The 13,597-nt window shown below is 39.7% G+C and overlaps 1 protein-coding gene across 1 annotated transcript; it reads left to right on the top strand.

The window, feature by feature from the left end:
• The first annotated feature begins 592 nt into the window (after nucleotides 1-592).
• asb7 (ankyrin repeat and SOCS box containing 7) lies at nucleotides 593-9,854 on the top strand. The gene is made up of 5 exons (XM_034198847.1): nucleotides 593-824; nucleotides 1,732-1,839; nucleotides 3,350-3,561; nucleotides 4,436-5,041; nucleotides 7,295-9,854. The coding sequence occupies exons 2-5, from the start codon at nucleotides 1,802-1,804 to the stop codon at nucleotides 7,432-7,434; spliced, it is 996 nt and encodes a 331-aa protein (XP_034054738.1). The 5' UTR covers nucleotides 593-824; nucleotides 1,732-1,801; the 3' UTR covers nucleotides 7,435-9,854.
• Nucleotides 9,855-13,597: the final 3,743 nt, after the last annotated feature.

The following is a 13,597-nucleotide window of genomic DNA, read 5'->3' as shown; positions in this document are numbered from 1 at the left end:
GTTATTAATATTTGGTTATGTGTGGCTTTCTAGAAAACAATAAATGTTTACGTTTAGACACCCATGCGATCGTCACACTTTTTCTGTTACAAACTGACCCGGCCCCCATCAGAGAAGGGAAAAGTTATGTGGCCCTCACAGGAAAAAGTTTGGGGACCCCTGCATTAAGGTGTTCTCAAAGCTGGTAAAGGTGCAGCTAGTTTTAATGACTTTGTATACTGCAGGGTAGCTTGTGAATTTACTCCAGGTGTAACTAAATGTTGATTATATTTCTGCTAATCTGCGAAGTTACTAAACGTATTAATTAAATGTTGCAGTAAAAGCACAAGATTAAGATCTGAATTGTGGTGGAGTAAAAGTAGTTACCAAAAAAAAAAGTAAATACTCAAGTAAAGTACAAGTACCTCACAATTGTACTTAAGTACGGTAGGCTACTTGAGTAAATGTACTTAGTTACTTTACACCACTGGGGTATATGCCCAACAGACAAGTGGGACATTCTCTCCAGTTTTAGCGAAGTACGCTTTTTTTGTAGTGGGTTTATATTTAAGGGATGCTTTTATTGTGAAGGATTATAGACGGAAGTTGTCGTGTTTTACTGTTTAAGTCAAACTGATATGCTCACAGCTCTCTGAGAACACTTTGTTGTTAAAGCGGATTGTTGAACAGCGAAATGATTCTCAACATTAGTGAAGTTTGAACAGACAGTATACTGTTACATGATGGTTTGAGTTGAGGAACAGAATGGTGCAGCTCTGACAACTCCAGCTCTTCCTGAGTGGAAGCTGATAGGCTAAGTTAGCCGTTGGCTCAGCGTCTGTCCAGTATGTGAAGTCTTTGTTGTATAGTATCACAGCTGTTGTGTTTATTAGCAAATGTGAAGAATCAACTTTATCATCGATGCACCCAGTGCTTTTTCTGTGTCCTATACTTCAAGTAACGTTACAAAAAGTGAACACAAGATAGCGAGCTAGCGTCTATGAGTTTGTTAGCCTGCTGGCTAGCCAGCGTTAGCTGATAATATAATATAATAATATCTTGTCAAAGGGTGCATTCATGACATTTTCTACGATATATAACACGAATGGTGTTCATCAGCCCGTTTTCCTCCCTCGGCTTTTGTAATGGTTTGCTTGTGCGTGCTTTGTATTGTGGGTTATGTTAGTAAGTAAGAAATAATTCTATTGTCCTGTCTTCTCATCATCCGGTGAAGATAAAAACTCCAAATGTTACGAGTCACTTTGTGACTGACTGTCAACGCTTTACTTTAGTAAATAAGAGTCATTTGAAAATTGATCTCATTTATAAGCAAGTAATGCATTCCCTTTTTTCTTACATTCCTGTAAATTATAATAATTGTGTCTTTTTTCTTTTTTCTTATAATAATAATAATTAGTATTAGTCGTAGTGGGAGTAGAAGTAGAAGCACTCCAACATTTTCTGTAATTGCACATTTTCACATCAAAGAAAAATAATATTCATTTACGCGTGTCTTTTATGACTTAAAGTGTGTGTGTGTGTGTGTGTGTGTGTGTGTGTGTGTGTGTGTGTGTGTGTGTGTGTGTGTGTGTGTGTGTGTGTGTGTGTGTGTGTGTGTGTGTGTGTGTGTGTGTGTGTGTGTGTGTGTGTGTGTGTGTGTGTGTGTGTGTGTGTGTGTGTGTGTGTGTGTGTGTGTGGTGTGTGTGTGTGTGTGTGTGTGTGTGTGTGTGTGTGTGTGTGTGTGTGTTGCAGGAGAGCAGCTGAAGACAGACTGCTGTCCTTCCTGACAGGTCAGCTGTATATTTGCAGGTGAAGCTCCGACATGACTAAGAGAAGCCCATCTATTCAGCTTGTCAAAAGGTACATCTACGTTTTTGTCATATTTGCCGTTTCAGTGGTTAATAATAGAAATTCAAGTATTTGTCACTTTTTTCAACAAATCTCAGGACAATTGACATGAACTCAGATGCAGTTTAGTCCAGAACAAAATACTGTTGTCTCTAAAGCTGCATATCTCCCCAGAGCCTTCAGTCTTAAATGCCTCTATGACGTTGTTGCGTAATATAAAATATGCCTCGCGAGAACATGTGCACACAAACCTGTATATCTACACTCAGTTTCTGCGTAGTGGTGGACATGTTTACACATATTTGTCAGTGAGTGTGGGCCACGCCATAACGGCCCGTCCACACAGCGGCGTGCGTTGACACTTGGAGGTGGGCGTATCTGAAGCTTGGGGATTTTTTGCGAGCAACGTGACCAACAACCAATCACATGAATCTCCCGCCCCCGACATACAAAGCAATAGTAATGTTAAAACGAAGTAAACTGGATATAAAATCCCCAAACAGGCGAAAACCTACCAGTTTCACCCACTGTCTCTGCCACCTCCCTCCATGCCTCGCTCCTCCGGTTTGTATCCCGGTAGATGAACAGAGACTGATCATACAGCACCGGGTGATTCACTACCACTATAATGAATTTTCCCTCCATTTTTTGGAATATGAGGAAATGACCTGCGTAGTCTCTCCCAGCATACACGCAGTTTGATTGGCTAGCGCTTGTACTGGCAGATTTGCATAAACGGGATTTCAGTGGCTGACGCCTCCGTCGAGGCGTCAAAAGTTGAACATTGCTCAACTTTTGACGCCAGCAACGCCAGCAACGCTCCACGTCGCTTCCCAAAATGCAGTTCGGATAAAAGTGACGTCACCCCATTCAAAGTGAATGGGCAGAAGCGTTGGAAGCTTCAACGCACGCCGCTGTGTGGACGGGCCGTAAGTCTACAGAGTCATACATTTTGTCAGGAAACTTATTTTCAGTTAACTTATTAATTACAATATGTCCAGCTGTGGCTCAGTCAGTAGGGGCTTGTACTGGGAGCCATAGGGTTGCCGGTTCAAGTCCCCAAACAGACCTAAATATGGAGTGTGGACTGTTACTTGGAGAGGTCCCAGTTCACCTCCTGGGCCCTGCAGTGGTGCCCTTGAGCAAGGCACCGGAGACCTCCCCCACCCCGCTGTACAATAGCTGCTCCTAGTACTAGGATGGGTTAAAAGCAGAGGTCAAATGTCACTGTGTGTGCTTTGTGCATGAACATGTGTGACCATTAAAGAGGGTTTCATCCTCCAATTCTATTTAAGCTCCGGTCTACAATGTGTGCTTTTGACAATGTTCAGTTCAAGTTGAAAAAGCAATGACATGTATTTCAAAGATGTATATGATTTAAGATTCTATAACATTTTCATAACATAACACCAACCTTTGGAGTCATAACCTTATACATACCCACCTAGTTACCCAACACAGACAGAATGTGTTCCTGACAGAGGTAATGTGCAGGTGATCAATCCCATGTGAAATGTGACAGGATGCTGAACCATCACTGCAGAAGGAACCCGGAGCTTCATGAGGAGCTGCAGATCCAGGCTGCAGTGGCAGCAGGGGATGTGTGCACTGTCAGGAGGATGCTGGAGCAAGGATACTCGCCGAAGATCCGCGATGCCAACGGCTGGACACTGCTACACTTCTCTTCTGCCAAAGGCAAAGAGAGATGCGTTCGAGTCTTTCTTGAGCATGGAGGTTAGAGGCTCAGTTTTGTCTTTCTGTTGAAGTTGGCTGCATTTGGTGATTAGAATTGGCTTGACAGGTCTTAACAATAGAGGTCATTACTTTACTGGAAGAGGCTCTTCTAGGCCCATTAAAAGTACATATATTAGTCTGACTCATATCCATTTAAAACGCTTACATTTGCCATATCGAGAACTTCAGATCTATAATAATGTTTTCTATATACTGTAAGTTTACATATGATACTGTAAAAGCAATTTAGGAAGCAATAATGAAATACAGGCCTTTCAGATTTTACTTGATCATACTTACATTTTGGATGTTGATATGAACACAATTAACATGTTAAAAAACCTATAATTCCTGAATGCATGAACATGTTAACAAGGAAATGAAAACAGTTTTAGAGGGCATTTCCAGGAACACCTGTTTTGTTTTGAAAGCCTTATTTATATATCAATTTCTGCAGCCAATTGCTGCAAATTTAAACGAACGGTTAAAGTCAACTTTAATGTCAATCTTACTCAGTTTGTGTTTACAGACAGAGAGATCGAAAGGACGTTTCCAACAATCCTGAATATAAAATTATACAATATACAGATATGTATAAAAATATGTATAACATATATACACAGTCAACAGACACATTTACACATAAATTAAAGTTTTCACACTCAGGAAATCTATTGTCTAGTCACAATGTCCAGCTGTGTGTGAAACCCACTGCACTGTCACTATCAGAATCCTTAAGTCTACAGGGAACTGTACGTTGGGGTAATAACATTAGAGATAAGAGGGACTGTAGAGTCCAGGCTGATTACAGATCATGTCACCAACAGCCTGTTTATTTTCCTTTAATTTCACTCTTTCCATGTGCTCTGTGCAGCTGACCCCACAGTGAAGGACTTCATCGGGGGCTTCACAGCCCTTCACTATGCTGCTATGCATGGCAGAGCGCGCATCGCCCGACTGATGCTTGAGTCTGAGTTCCGCAGTGACATTATAAATGCAAAAAGCAACGATGGCTGGACGCCGCTACACGTGGCTGCCCACTATGGTCGAGACTCGTTTGTACGCCTTCTCCTCGAGTTCAGGGCCGAGGTGGACCCGCTGAGCGACAAAGGGACAACTCCACTACAGTTAGCCATCATCCGTGAGCGCTCTAGCTGTGTGAGGATCCTTCTGGACCACAGTGCCAACATTGACATTCAAAATGGCTTCCTGTTGCGATATGCCGTCATCAAAGGCAATCACTCATACTGCCGCATGTTCCTGCAGAGGGGAGCAGACACTAACCTGGGACGTCTTGAGGACGGTCAGACCCCCCTGCACCTGTCGGCTCTCAGGGATGATGTGCTGTGCGCTCAAATGCTCTACACGTACGGGGCTGACACTAACACCAGGAACTACGAGGGCCAAACTCCGGTTGCTGTCTCTGTTAGCATGTCTGGGATCAGCAGGCCCTGTCTGGACTACCTGCAGGAGGTCACCAGTGAGTCTCCAACATACCCATTACATTACATTTCATTTGGCTGATGCTTTTATCCAAAGTGTAAAAACCATAAAGATTCAAATTCAGAACAGCGAGTAAAAAACGAATAAAACAATTAGTTATCATTATTTATAACACATTGGTTATTTTATTGATGAGCCTAATAATAATTTATTCCAACCAACATTTAAAAACACACGATTTTATTTACTGGATAGAGCCTCAGAAAGGCAAGGAAGAAGGGACATTACAGAAAGGGATTTCGATGGCATCTGAAGGTCAGTGTTTTGACAATGATTCAGTGTTGCTGTAAACGTCTTTGGTATTTATTCACGTCTCCCCTTGTCGACTAATGCTTTCAATCACTTATATGCTCCTTGTGACAATAACATTTTCACTATGGTTTATGTTGCTGGTGGTAAGCAACTTCAGAATTTCTGAAATTAATAATCCTATAGTGAACCACATAGATACAATTCTATTGATGGATGTTGAAAGAGAAAGGGGAAGGATAAATATAAATCTTGTCATCTTAAATATGAACGGTTTTCCACTTATTTGTAATGTAATGTTGGTCATAGTAACAATTGTGAATTTTTCTCCCCAAAATTCTAAAAATATATGAAGACATAATGACTTGCAGTATAAGTACAATGGGTCCTTACCCATTGGAATACATCTGTGAACATGTATAGGGTGCGGAAAAGGATTCCAGGTTTAGCTCAAAGAGTGTAAAGCTTTGTACCTGTGAGGAGGAAAGAGTCAAAGAGGTTCTAAAGACTTCTGTTCAGACACAGGGAGCACATCACCTGAAGCATTACATTTAGAGGGAACAATGGCTGCATTCCTCCACTGCCCCCTGCTCTTTGATATCAAAGAGCTGTGCTCTGATTCAGACAAGCCCATTCACAGACTCCAACCCTCAACCAGATCACATATCTGCTGGCTTTTTGATTCCACCTCCTGGATTAACTCCTATGCCATGAGAGACTTGTCCCACAGTATGACAGGCACCCAGCTCTGTTCAGCTGCTGCACATCTCAGTGTTGCTTGTGTGTCCCAGGTCAAATACTGCATTCATGCATTATTTATTAATGCATGCTTGAAAGCACTTGACACCAAAATACAAGTATTCATTTTTGATAACCATGCAGCATGTGTGGTAATAAAATATGATTACTTGTAGTTTTCAAATAGACACAACTTGTAATAAAGCTCTGGGCTTTCTGTGAATTAAATCGGGAAACACGTTTTCAGCTCATCAGCCCTCAGTTAGAACACATATAACTATAGACTCTATACAGAAGGGATGACTTAGTCGGATTCTACTTTTAAAATACTTTTTTCATTAGCATTGTTATTTATCGATATAGAACCAAACCGGTTTTATTGGAAAATGACTAATCCTAGCTTTTGTCTATAGTTGTTATTGAGTATAAAAGTCACAGTTCTCCAAAATGTGACTTTTGATGTTGAGGTCACAATTCAATAAGATGTTTCATTGAATATATAATAAAACAAATCGCATCACTGGCAGCCATTGTTCAAGTCTTAATTGTTAAAAATCAACAGACCATTGGATTTCTGTTCTGACAACCGTCGTTTACATTTAATGATACAGGTGACATGATATAAAGATCATATATCCACAGTATGATTCTTTTTTCTTCTTTTATGTACCAAACTGAGGCCATTATATGGTTACATTTAAGTAGTTTATTTTAAATTAAATAATAACTTATCTAACCAAATAACACATTGTAAAACACAAAGTGAATAGCCACTTGATAACCTTTTCGGATCTTAACTATAACAGTGTCTAACAAAGAACCCATACCGCAGTATTAATAAAGAACCAAATTGATCTTATTTGGTAATAGAAATCCAGTTTTTTTAGTTCTCCAGTTGTTATTTTAAATCTAATATCATAATGTAATCTTTTGAATTTTTGAATCTTTTGTTGATGCAGCTACCACTGAGATAGGTAAGGTGATTAACTAAAAAGTCAAACTTTCACAAACATGAATAGCATCAGTTATCAGCTCACTGGGAGGTCAGTCTACTAAGATCAGTGTTTTGCAGTGTGAACCTGTTCAAAAGGCACACTGCTAAATAACATTACTCTGTTACTTTTTAATTGCTAATCGGCCAATACTCACCTATCTGCAATAAGCCAAAATTGGCTGACATAGCAGTTATATATGCGGTCCAGTGTTATTCACTGTGTAATAACGGTTTCTGTTCTTTTTTCAGGACAACCTCGGACTCTTCAAGACTTGTGTCGAATACAAATCCGTCACTGCATTGGCCTTCAAAGCTTAAAATTGTTGGAGGATCTACCAATTGCAAAGGTTATAAAAGACTATTTAAAACATAAGTTTGACAATGTGTAAAGGGTATAACAACAGAAGATTAAAGGGTGACTAAATCCCCTCTACTGTCATTTATAAAGACTATGCAATCCCTCTGTTCCTTGCCTGGAAGAAATGTCCACAGTTCTGTCTATTACACACTGAAGGATAGCTAATGTAGTTTGGTTGTCCAGCTTTCTGCTCCTGTTATTTATTTTAGCCTTTTTACATTTAGATCAGTGGCTGAAGGATGGAAATGGATTGTTTGAAAAAGAACACCTCATTTGACAGAAAGCATTGTCACTACAGTTAACATCATTTCCATTGATGTTGTGACTGTAAAAAGGTGCATGATTCTCATCAAGTGCATAATTGCCAATGATTCCTTTTTTTTTACTGAGCTATATGAACCTCAACTTGCATTGCTGCAGTAAAGATTTTCTTTCTGACTCAAAATCGACAAAGTATTGAGCTATTTGGACAAGGATGGCTTTAAAAACTGGACAAGGTGTACTCTCAGATTTAGTTTTATCACCCTATAGTGAGTCTAATTCCAAAAATGTATGTGGTTACAAACCTCTCTGTAATTGTTAAATACTTTTTTAAGCAGATAGCATTTGATGTGCCCAGTAAAGCTATTTGACAGTTGACGATTCAGAGCTACCTATCATATAAATGTCACAATTATCAAAATCCATAATTTGATTGGACTTTGATGTTTAGGTCAAAATGTATTTCATTCAATAAAAACAAAATGCATGCCTGGCATAAATGTAAACAACGGTTGTCAACAAAAAGACAACTGTGTGTCAACACAACAAAAAGACAGGATATAAAAAATCACATGCTGTTAAATGAAAATAATCATTTGAAATGTTATAACTTATTTCACAAGACAATAAATTATTACACACACAAATTAGAGCCAATAGATAACATTACGGGTCTTTACATTAATAACAGCATGGGTTTGCTCACAAAAGCAAAAAATCCACCAGACCCCAACATTTAGTTTTTCTGACACTTTGCCTATGTTGTGTAAATGTTACATAGCTCATGGGTGAGGCCAAATGTTGCCACACCACTTCAGGAAAGCAAGAGACATTTGTAGTTTAGTTCCCCCCCCAATCTCCGAACCTGGCGTTGGCTGTGGTCTCTCTGAAACTGCACGGTAACTTCACTCTAGTGTCTTTGGAGCATCTGCAGGCCCCCGATGTTAACATTAATAAACATGATAAAAGTACAAAATAGACAATCCATATGGCAAAAACGATCATGTGAACAGAGACTGTAGGAACCACAAGGATCAGTGGATTGTTGGAGCGCAGTGGGGTAAAGGGTTTAAAATAAATCGGTCTAACTATTAAGGTGAAGAGTTGGAATTTAAATGATATTGTGGAGCCAATGAAGAGAAGCTAATATGGGAGTAATATGATGTTGTTGTTAATGTGCCGCAGTTTTTGAATCAACTGAACAGTCTTGGGAATGTTTTGGGGCAGCCTGATGATGAGGAACAACAATCCAGCCTTGAAGTAAAAAATGCACTGGTTTTTCTGTTTGGTTTGAGACAGTGTGTGCTGGCTTATTGCAACCAAAGAAAATGTCTGACCTGCCACAAATCCTTATCTCAATAACAAACAGTTGATAATTCAGGCAATTTTATTATGCATTTATTAATTTCTAAAGTTTGAACAGGGCAACTCATTTGGTGTTACAATTTGGCTTAATCTGTACAATGCATCGATCATAAGATGAATGTATCACACTGAATACATCAAATAAAGGATAAATAATCAAAATGTCTACCCAGCTCTTAACCGATACTCTGAAATTAAATTGATTTTAAAATATCAGTGCACTGTAATAAATTAAGGAGTGTATCTTTAATAAATAAAATCTAATATGCAAGAATCCTTAAAACAAATGCATTCTTTTTTTTTTAAATGGCAGCAGCAAGTAACTTCAGTTTCATTGTGAGAAATAATAATTTGATAGTTAACAGGTCAATATTGAATCATTCTGCCGTTATCTATGGACCAATTTCTACATATGTAATAGATTGCATGGTGATACAATTCTTCCAGAAAGCACATTTGCTCACAGTCGTGGATGGCATCATGAATAATAAGCTCTGTTTTGGATTACACTCACACAATTGCTAGAAGCTACAGTCAATGTAAATATGTGTAAAACAGATATTTTTGTAGAATTTATTTAAGAAATGATTTCTGGTATTCTTAATGTATTTAACGTTTGGGAAGTATTTTGATTTGTTTGTGTCAAGTGTTTTTACTTATTGATGTGTTCAAGTACTCTGTTCAAGGGTCAGTTGGAATCCACATTGCTGGGTGCTTTCAGAATGAATCAACTGTTGTGGAGATTATACTGTGAAATATTACTTTTGACAATTTAAAATAAAATCTTATGATTTTCTACTTAAATCATTCCCATGCCACTGGAAATGTTTTTTCGTTGTCTCTTTCTTTGTGTTGACATTCTGAATTAGCATGTTGGTACACAGCTTTGGTTTAGGACAATTTTGGGAAAACTGCCCCTTTTGAAATGCAATCGGTTTGCTCTATTTAGGTAAACTGATATTACATGACTTTAAGGAAGACTACAGACGGGCAGTAGGTGGGTTACTATAGCTGAATAGAAGTGGGTTTGGAGGAGTAACATTAACATTACATTACAATACAAGCAAAAAGGTACACTTCATCTGTCCATAACTGTCCAAATCTGCCTTTCAAAACAAATTACAGTGTAACAGATTTTAAGCCTAACCCTTAATCTGGTGCACGTTGAGCAGAATTAATACTAGATCTAAAGGGTACAACTCTAAACACCCATATGAAAAAGATCGGTTTACATTTTATTAATCAAATAAGTATGTGAACATAACCAATAACCTACCATAGCCAATAACAAATAAATGTAACTTATTTTATTTTTGTTGTTCTTTCATATCTTATTTGACCTATTAACATTTATTTATTCATGTATATTGTTTAATCTCTCCAGTTTAAAACGATATGTCTGGTTTACTGTCCTATAGTATACATTGGAATGATTTCAAACCTGTTTATCCCAATAATTATAAAGGAGTGCCTTGGAAATATTTGTTTACATAAATTGTGATCAAAACGTTTGAGACCCACTGAGATAACTTAGACTAAAGTTAACTATCTAAACACTGAGAGTCCTTTACCTCACTGAGCCTCTCAGTCTGACAGGAGAGCTCTCCTCCACATTATTGTAGAAACATCTTCTTCTTATATCCGTTAAAGCAGCTAGCATCAGATTCTAATAACAACAGCGCCGGTACCGGTGCGCCCTTCTCTCTCTCCCTCGCTCGCTCCCACGCTCACTCGCACTTTGGCTGTGAGCTGCGGGCGCCTGATAAGCCAACATCCCCCACTTTCATCACTTACAGCGCCCATCGTACAGGGCAAATGAAAAGTGTAACCGGGGTGAAAAGGGTGTTACATTTACTAATGGCTCGTTTCCACTGCAGCGGGGTAGCCCCGTTTAAGCGTCCCTAAGCGTCCTCGCTCTGGCCTCGGGCTGCCTCGCTGGCCGGCCCAGGCCGTGGCGCATTTCCATTACAGTTTAGGACCTGGGGTAGCAACGCAGTGTAGGCGGGGCGATCGGCTTTGTTTTTGTTCACATTTCGAGTTGTTCCGTCGAGCTCCCGCTGGATTTGATCATCCCCAATGAGATGTAGGAACGTCGTCACCCTCCTCGGTCGACCACGGTGTGCTTTTCTTATTAGACGTAGCCATTTTTGTAGCTCATCCGTTTACAAAATGCTGTTTATAAAAATGCTGCAAGCTTGCTTCTAGATATATATGCGACGCTAGGGATGAACTCGCGCGCAATCTTGTGACGATTCTCTCTGACCAATCAGCAGTCGAGAGTGTTGACGTCACTAGTTCAGCCCTGGCCCTGGTCTGAGGGAACCACGATTTTATGAGGCCGGAAAAAGAGGGAAAAAGTACCCGCTGGCCGGTAATAGGCTATATGGAAACGCCACCAAAAACCGGGCTGGCCGCTTGAGGACGGTTAAGGACGCTTAAACGGGGCTACCCACTGCAGTGGAAACGCGCCATTAATTATGAATATTGTTATATCAAGGCCGAAAATTAGGATGAGTGCCAACCAGTGGTGGTTCTACGGGGTGGCACGGGGTGGCAGCTGCCACCTCAGAAAAATGCCTTGCCACCCCAGTTGGCAGCTTTGTTTTGAAAGAAAAGTTGTGGCTCATCGGACATTTATGAGAGAAAATCTCTAATGTCCGAGTGCATGCAGCACAAGACGCGAGCCTTGTAACCCCTCCCCCGGCCCTGGCATGAGCGTGGAAATATGATTGGCGGCCATTTCATTTGAACGGGGGGACAGCGCAAAACGAGAAGCATTTCGGATCCAAGTGGAAGGAAGGAATTAAGTATTTGCGGTCAGGGTATGCTGGGGTAGGCTACAGCCATACCAAGAAATGGCTTAGCCCCACCATGAAAAATGATGTTAAAGTAAGCTAAATAAAGTCCGCCAACTCGCACGGAGTAAATTGCACAGACAGCAGTTAGTAAGATTGATTTCAGTAGCCACTTGTCTGGAAATACCGAAGACTAGAGACGGTTTTGAAAACTTTTGTCACATAGTGATCGTCTTCTCAATAGAACATCTTTGATAATGTCTTCTGGCCAATCAGAATCACGATAACGGCGTGATGTTGTTGCAGGAAGTCCCCACGGAGAATACTTTTGCTGTAGTACATCTCTATATACATCGATACAACATTACGTGTTGATAGAAATCAACCCGTAATGAAATAAGACCCCACGGTTTGATGATTGATAGGTGTGTGGGCTGTCTTTCATTTTGACACACAGAACAATGGGGGCTATCCACCCTTATCCACAATGTAAAGTCATTCACAGCCTCTTCCCTCTTCTCTCTGTGAGGAGCAGCAGGTTCAGCTTTCAGAACAAAGTAACAAAAAACTAAAATGGCATTCATTTTTTTAAATATGTAGTAATAGATTTATTTATTGTTCTTCTCAAGAGAGTACCAGAATGTGTATTTTATGGTAGTATTTTAAAAAGTCTCCTGGGGGAGAATCCCCCCAGACCCCCCTGCAGGGGTTGGGTTTTCAGCACGTCAACTCTTTCACCTGTGGTTGGAAATTGCAGGATTGGCTCCAGGTCACCCTTTTTATTTACTACAAGACAAATGTGCCTTTTTATTTCATACAGTTCAATTTGGATTGAGACAGGGAAATAATCTAAACCTCACGCGTTTCACTGTCAAGGGGAGCGTGTATACATTGCAAATACTGACTTGAGCCCCACCACTGCATGCAGGGCCGTATCCAGGATTTCCTAAATACCGAGGTCCAAACATGTTCTGATTCTTGGGATTTTCATGATCTAGTTAGGTGCTTTTTAAGTCCTGTGGGGGGTCACAAATTGGATAATATATTGATTTCAAACCATGTCAGTGGGCTGACAATGTCAGCATAAATTATTTTTGAAAGTGTAATACATAAGAATCAGTTGATTGTTACTATTAATGATCTGGACATGCAGAAGAGGCTAAAATGATCACAAAACATTGTCAACATTCATTTTCCATGTCTCTCTCCTTTCCATAACCTGCAGCCTCTCTTCCATCTTCTTGACTCTCTCTGTCCTCTACTCTTTCTCTTTGTTCAACCTCTCCCTCGTTGTTCACTTGTTGCTCCTCCTCACTTGTCGCTCCTGCCAGTGAATCAAAAGCAATTCAGCCATTTAGTTCATTTCACTTGTTTGTTTGATTCTCAAAAGAGAACAAAGATGTAAGCAAATTGTGTTTTATACAATTGTATGTTATTATGACATCATAACTGCAATAGATGTATGTTGTTTAAAAAGTATGCCTATTGTCTATATTGTAAATGAAGACTAAGTTATAGATAGATAGATGGAGAGTTATTAAGCCTACATTCTTTTGTGTGACTGTACCTGCAGTTCCTCTCTGACTTCCATCACTTTCTCTCTCTCTCTTTCTCTCTCTCTGTTCTGTCTCTTCCTTACCAACGCTGAGCTTTGACTGACGTAGTCTTTTCATTATATCTGAGTCAGTGTAAAAAGAAAACAACGCAATGTTATATCTCCAATGCTTTACTAAAATTGAAATGAAAGAAAAGCATTACAACGTGTGTTAAAAG

Source organism: Gymnodraco acuticeps, unplaced genomic scaffold (assembly GCF_902827175.1).
Source record: "Gymnodraco acuticeps unplaced genomic scaffold, fGymAcu1.1, whole genome shotgun sequence".
Classification (NCBI taxonomy): Eukaryota; Metazoa; Chordata; class Actinopteri; order Perciformes; family Bathydraconidae; genus Gymnodraco; species Gymnodraco acuticeps.
This window is presented reverse-complemented; position numbering and strand designations above follow the sequence as displayed.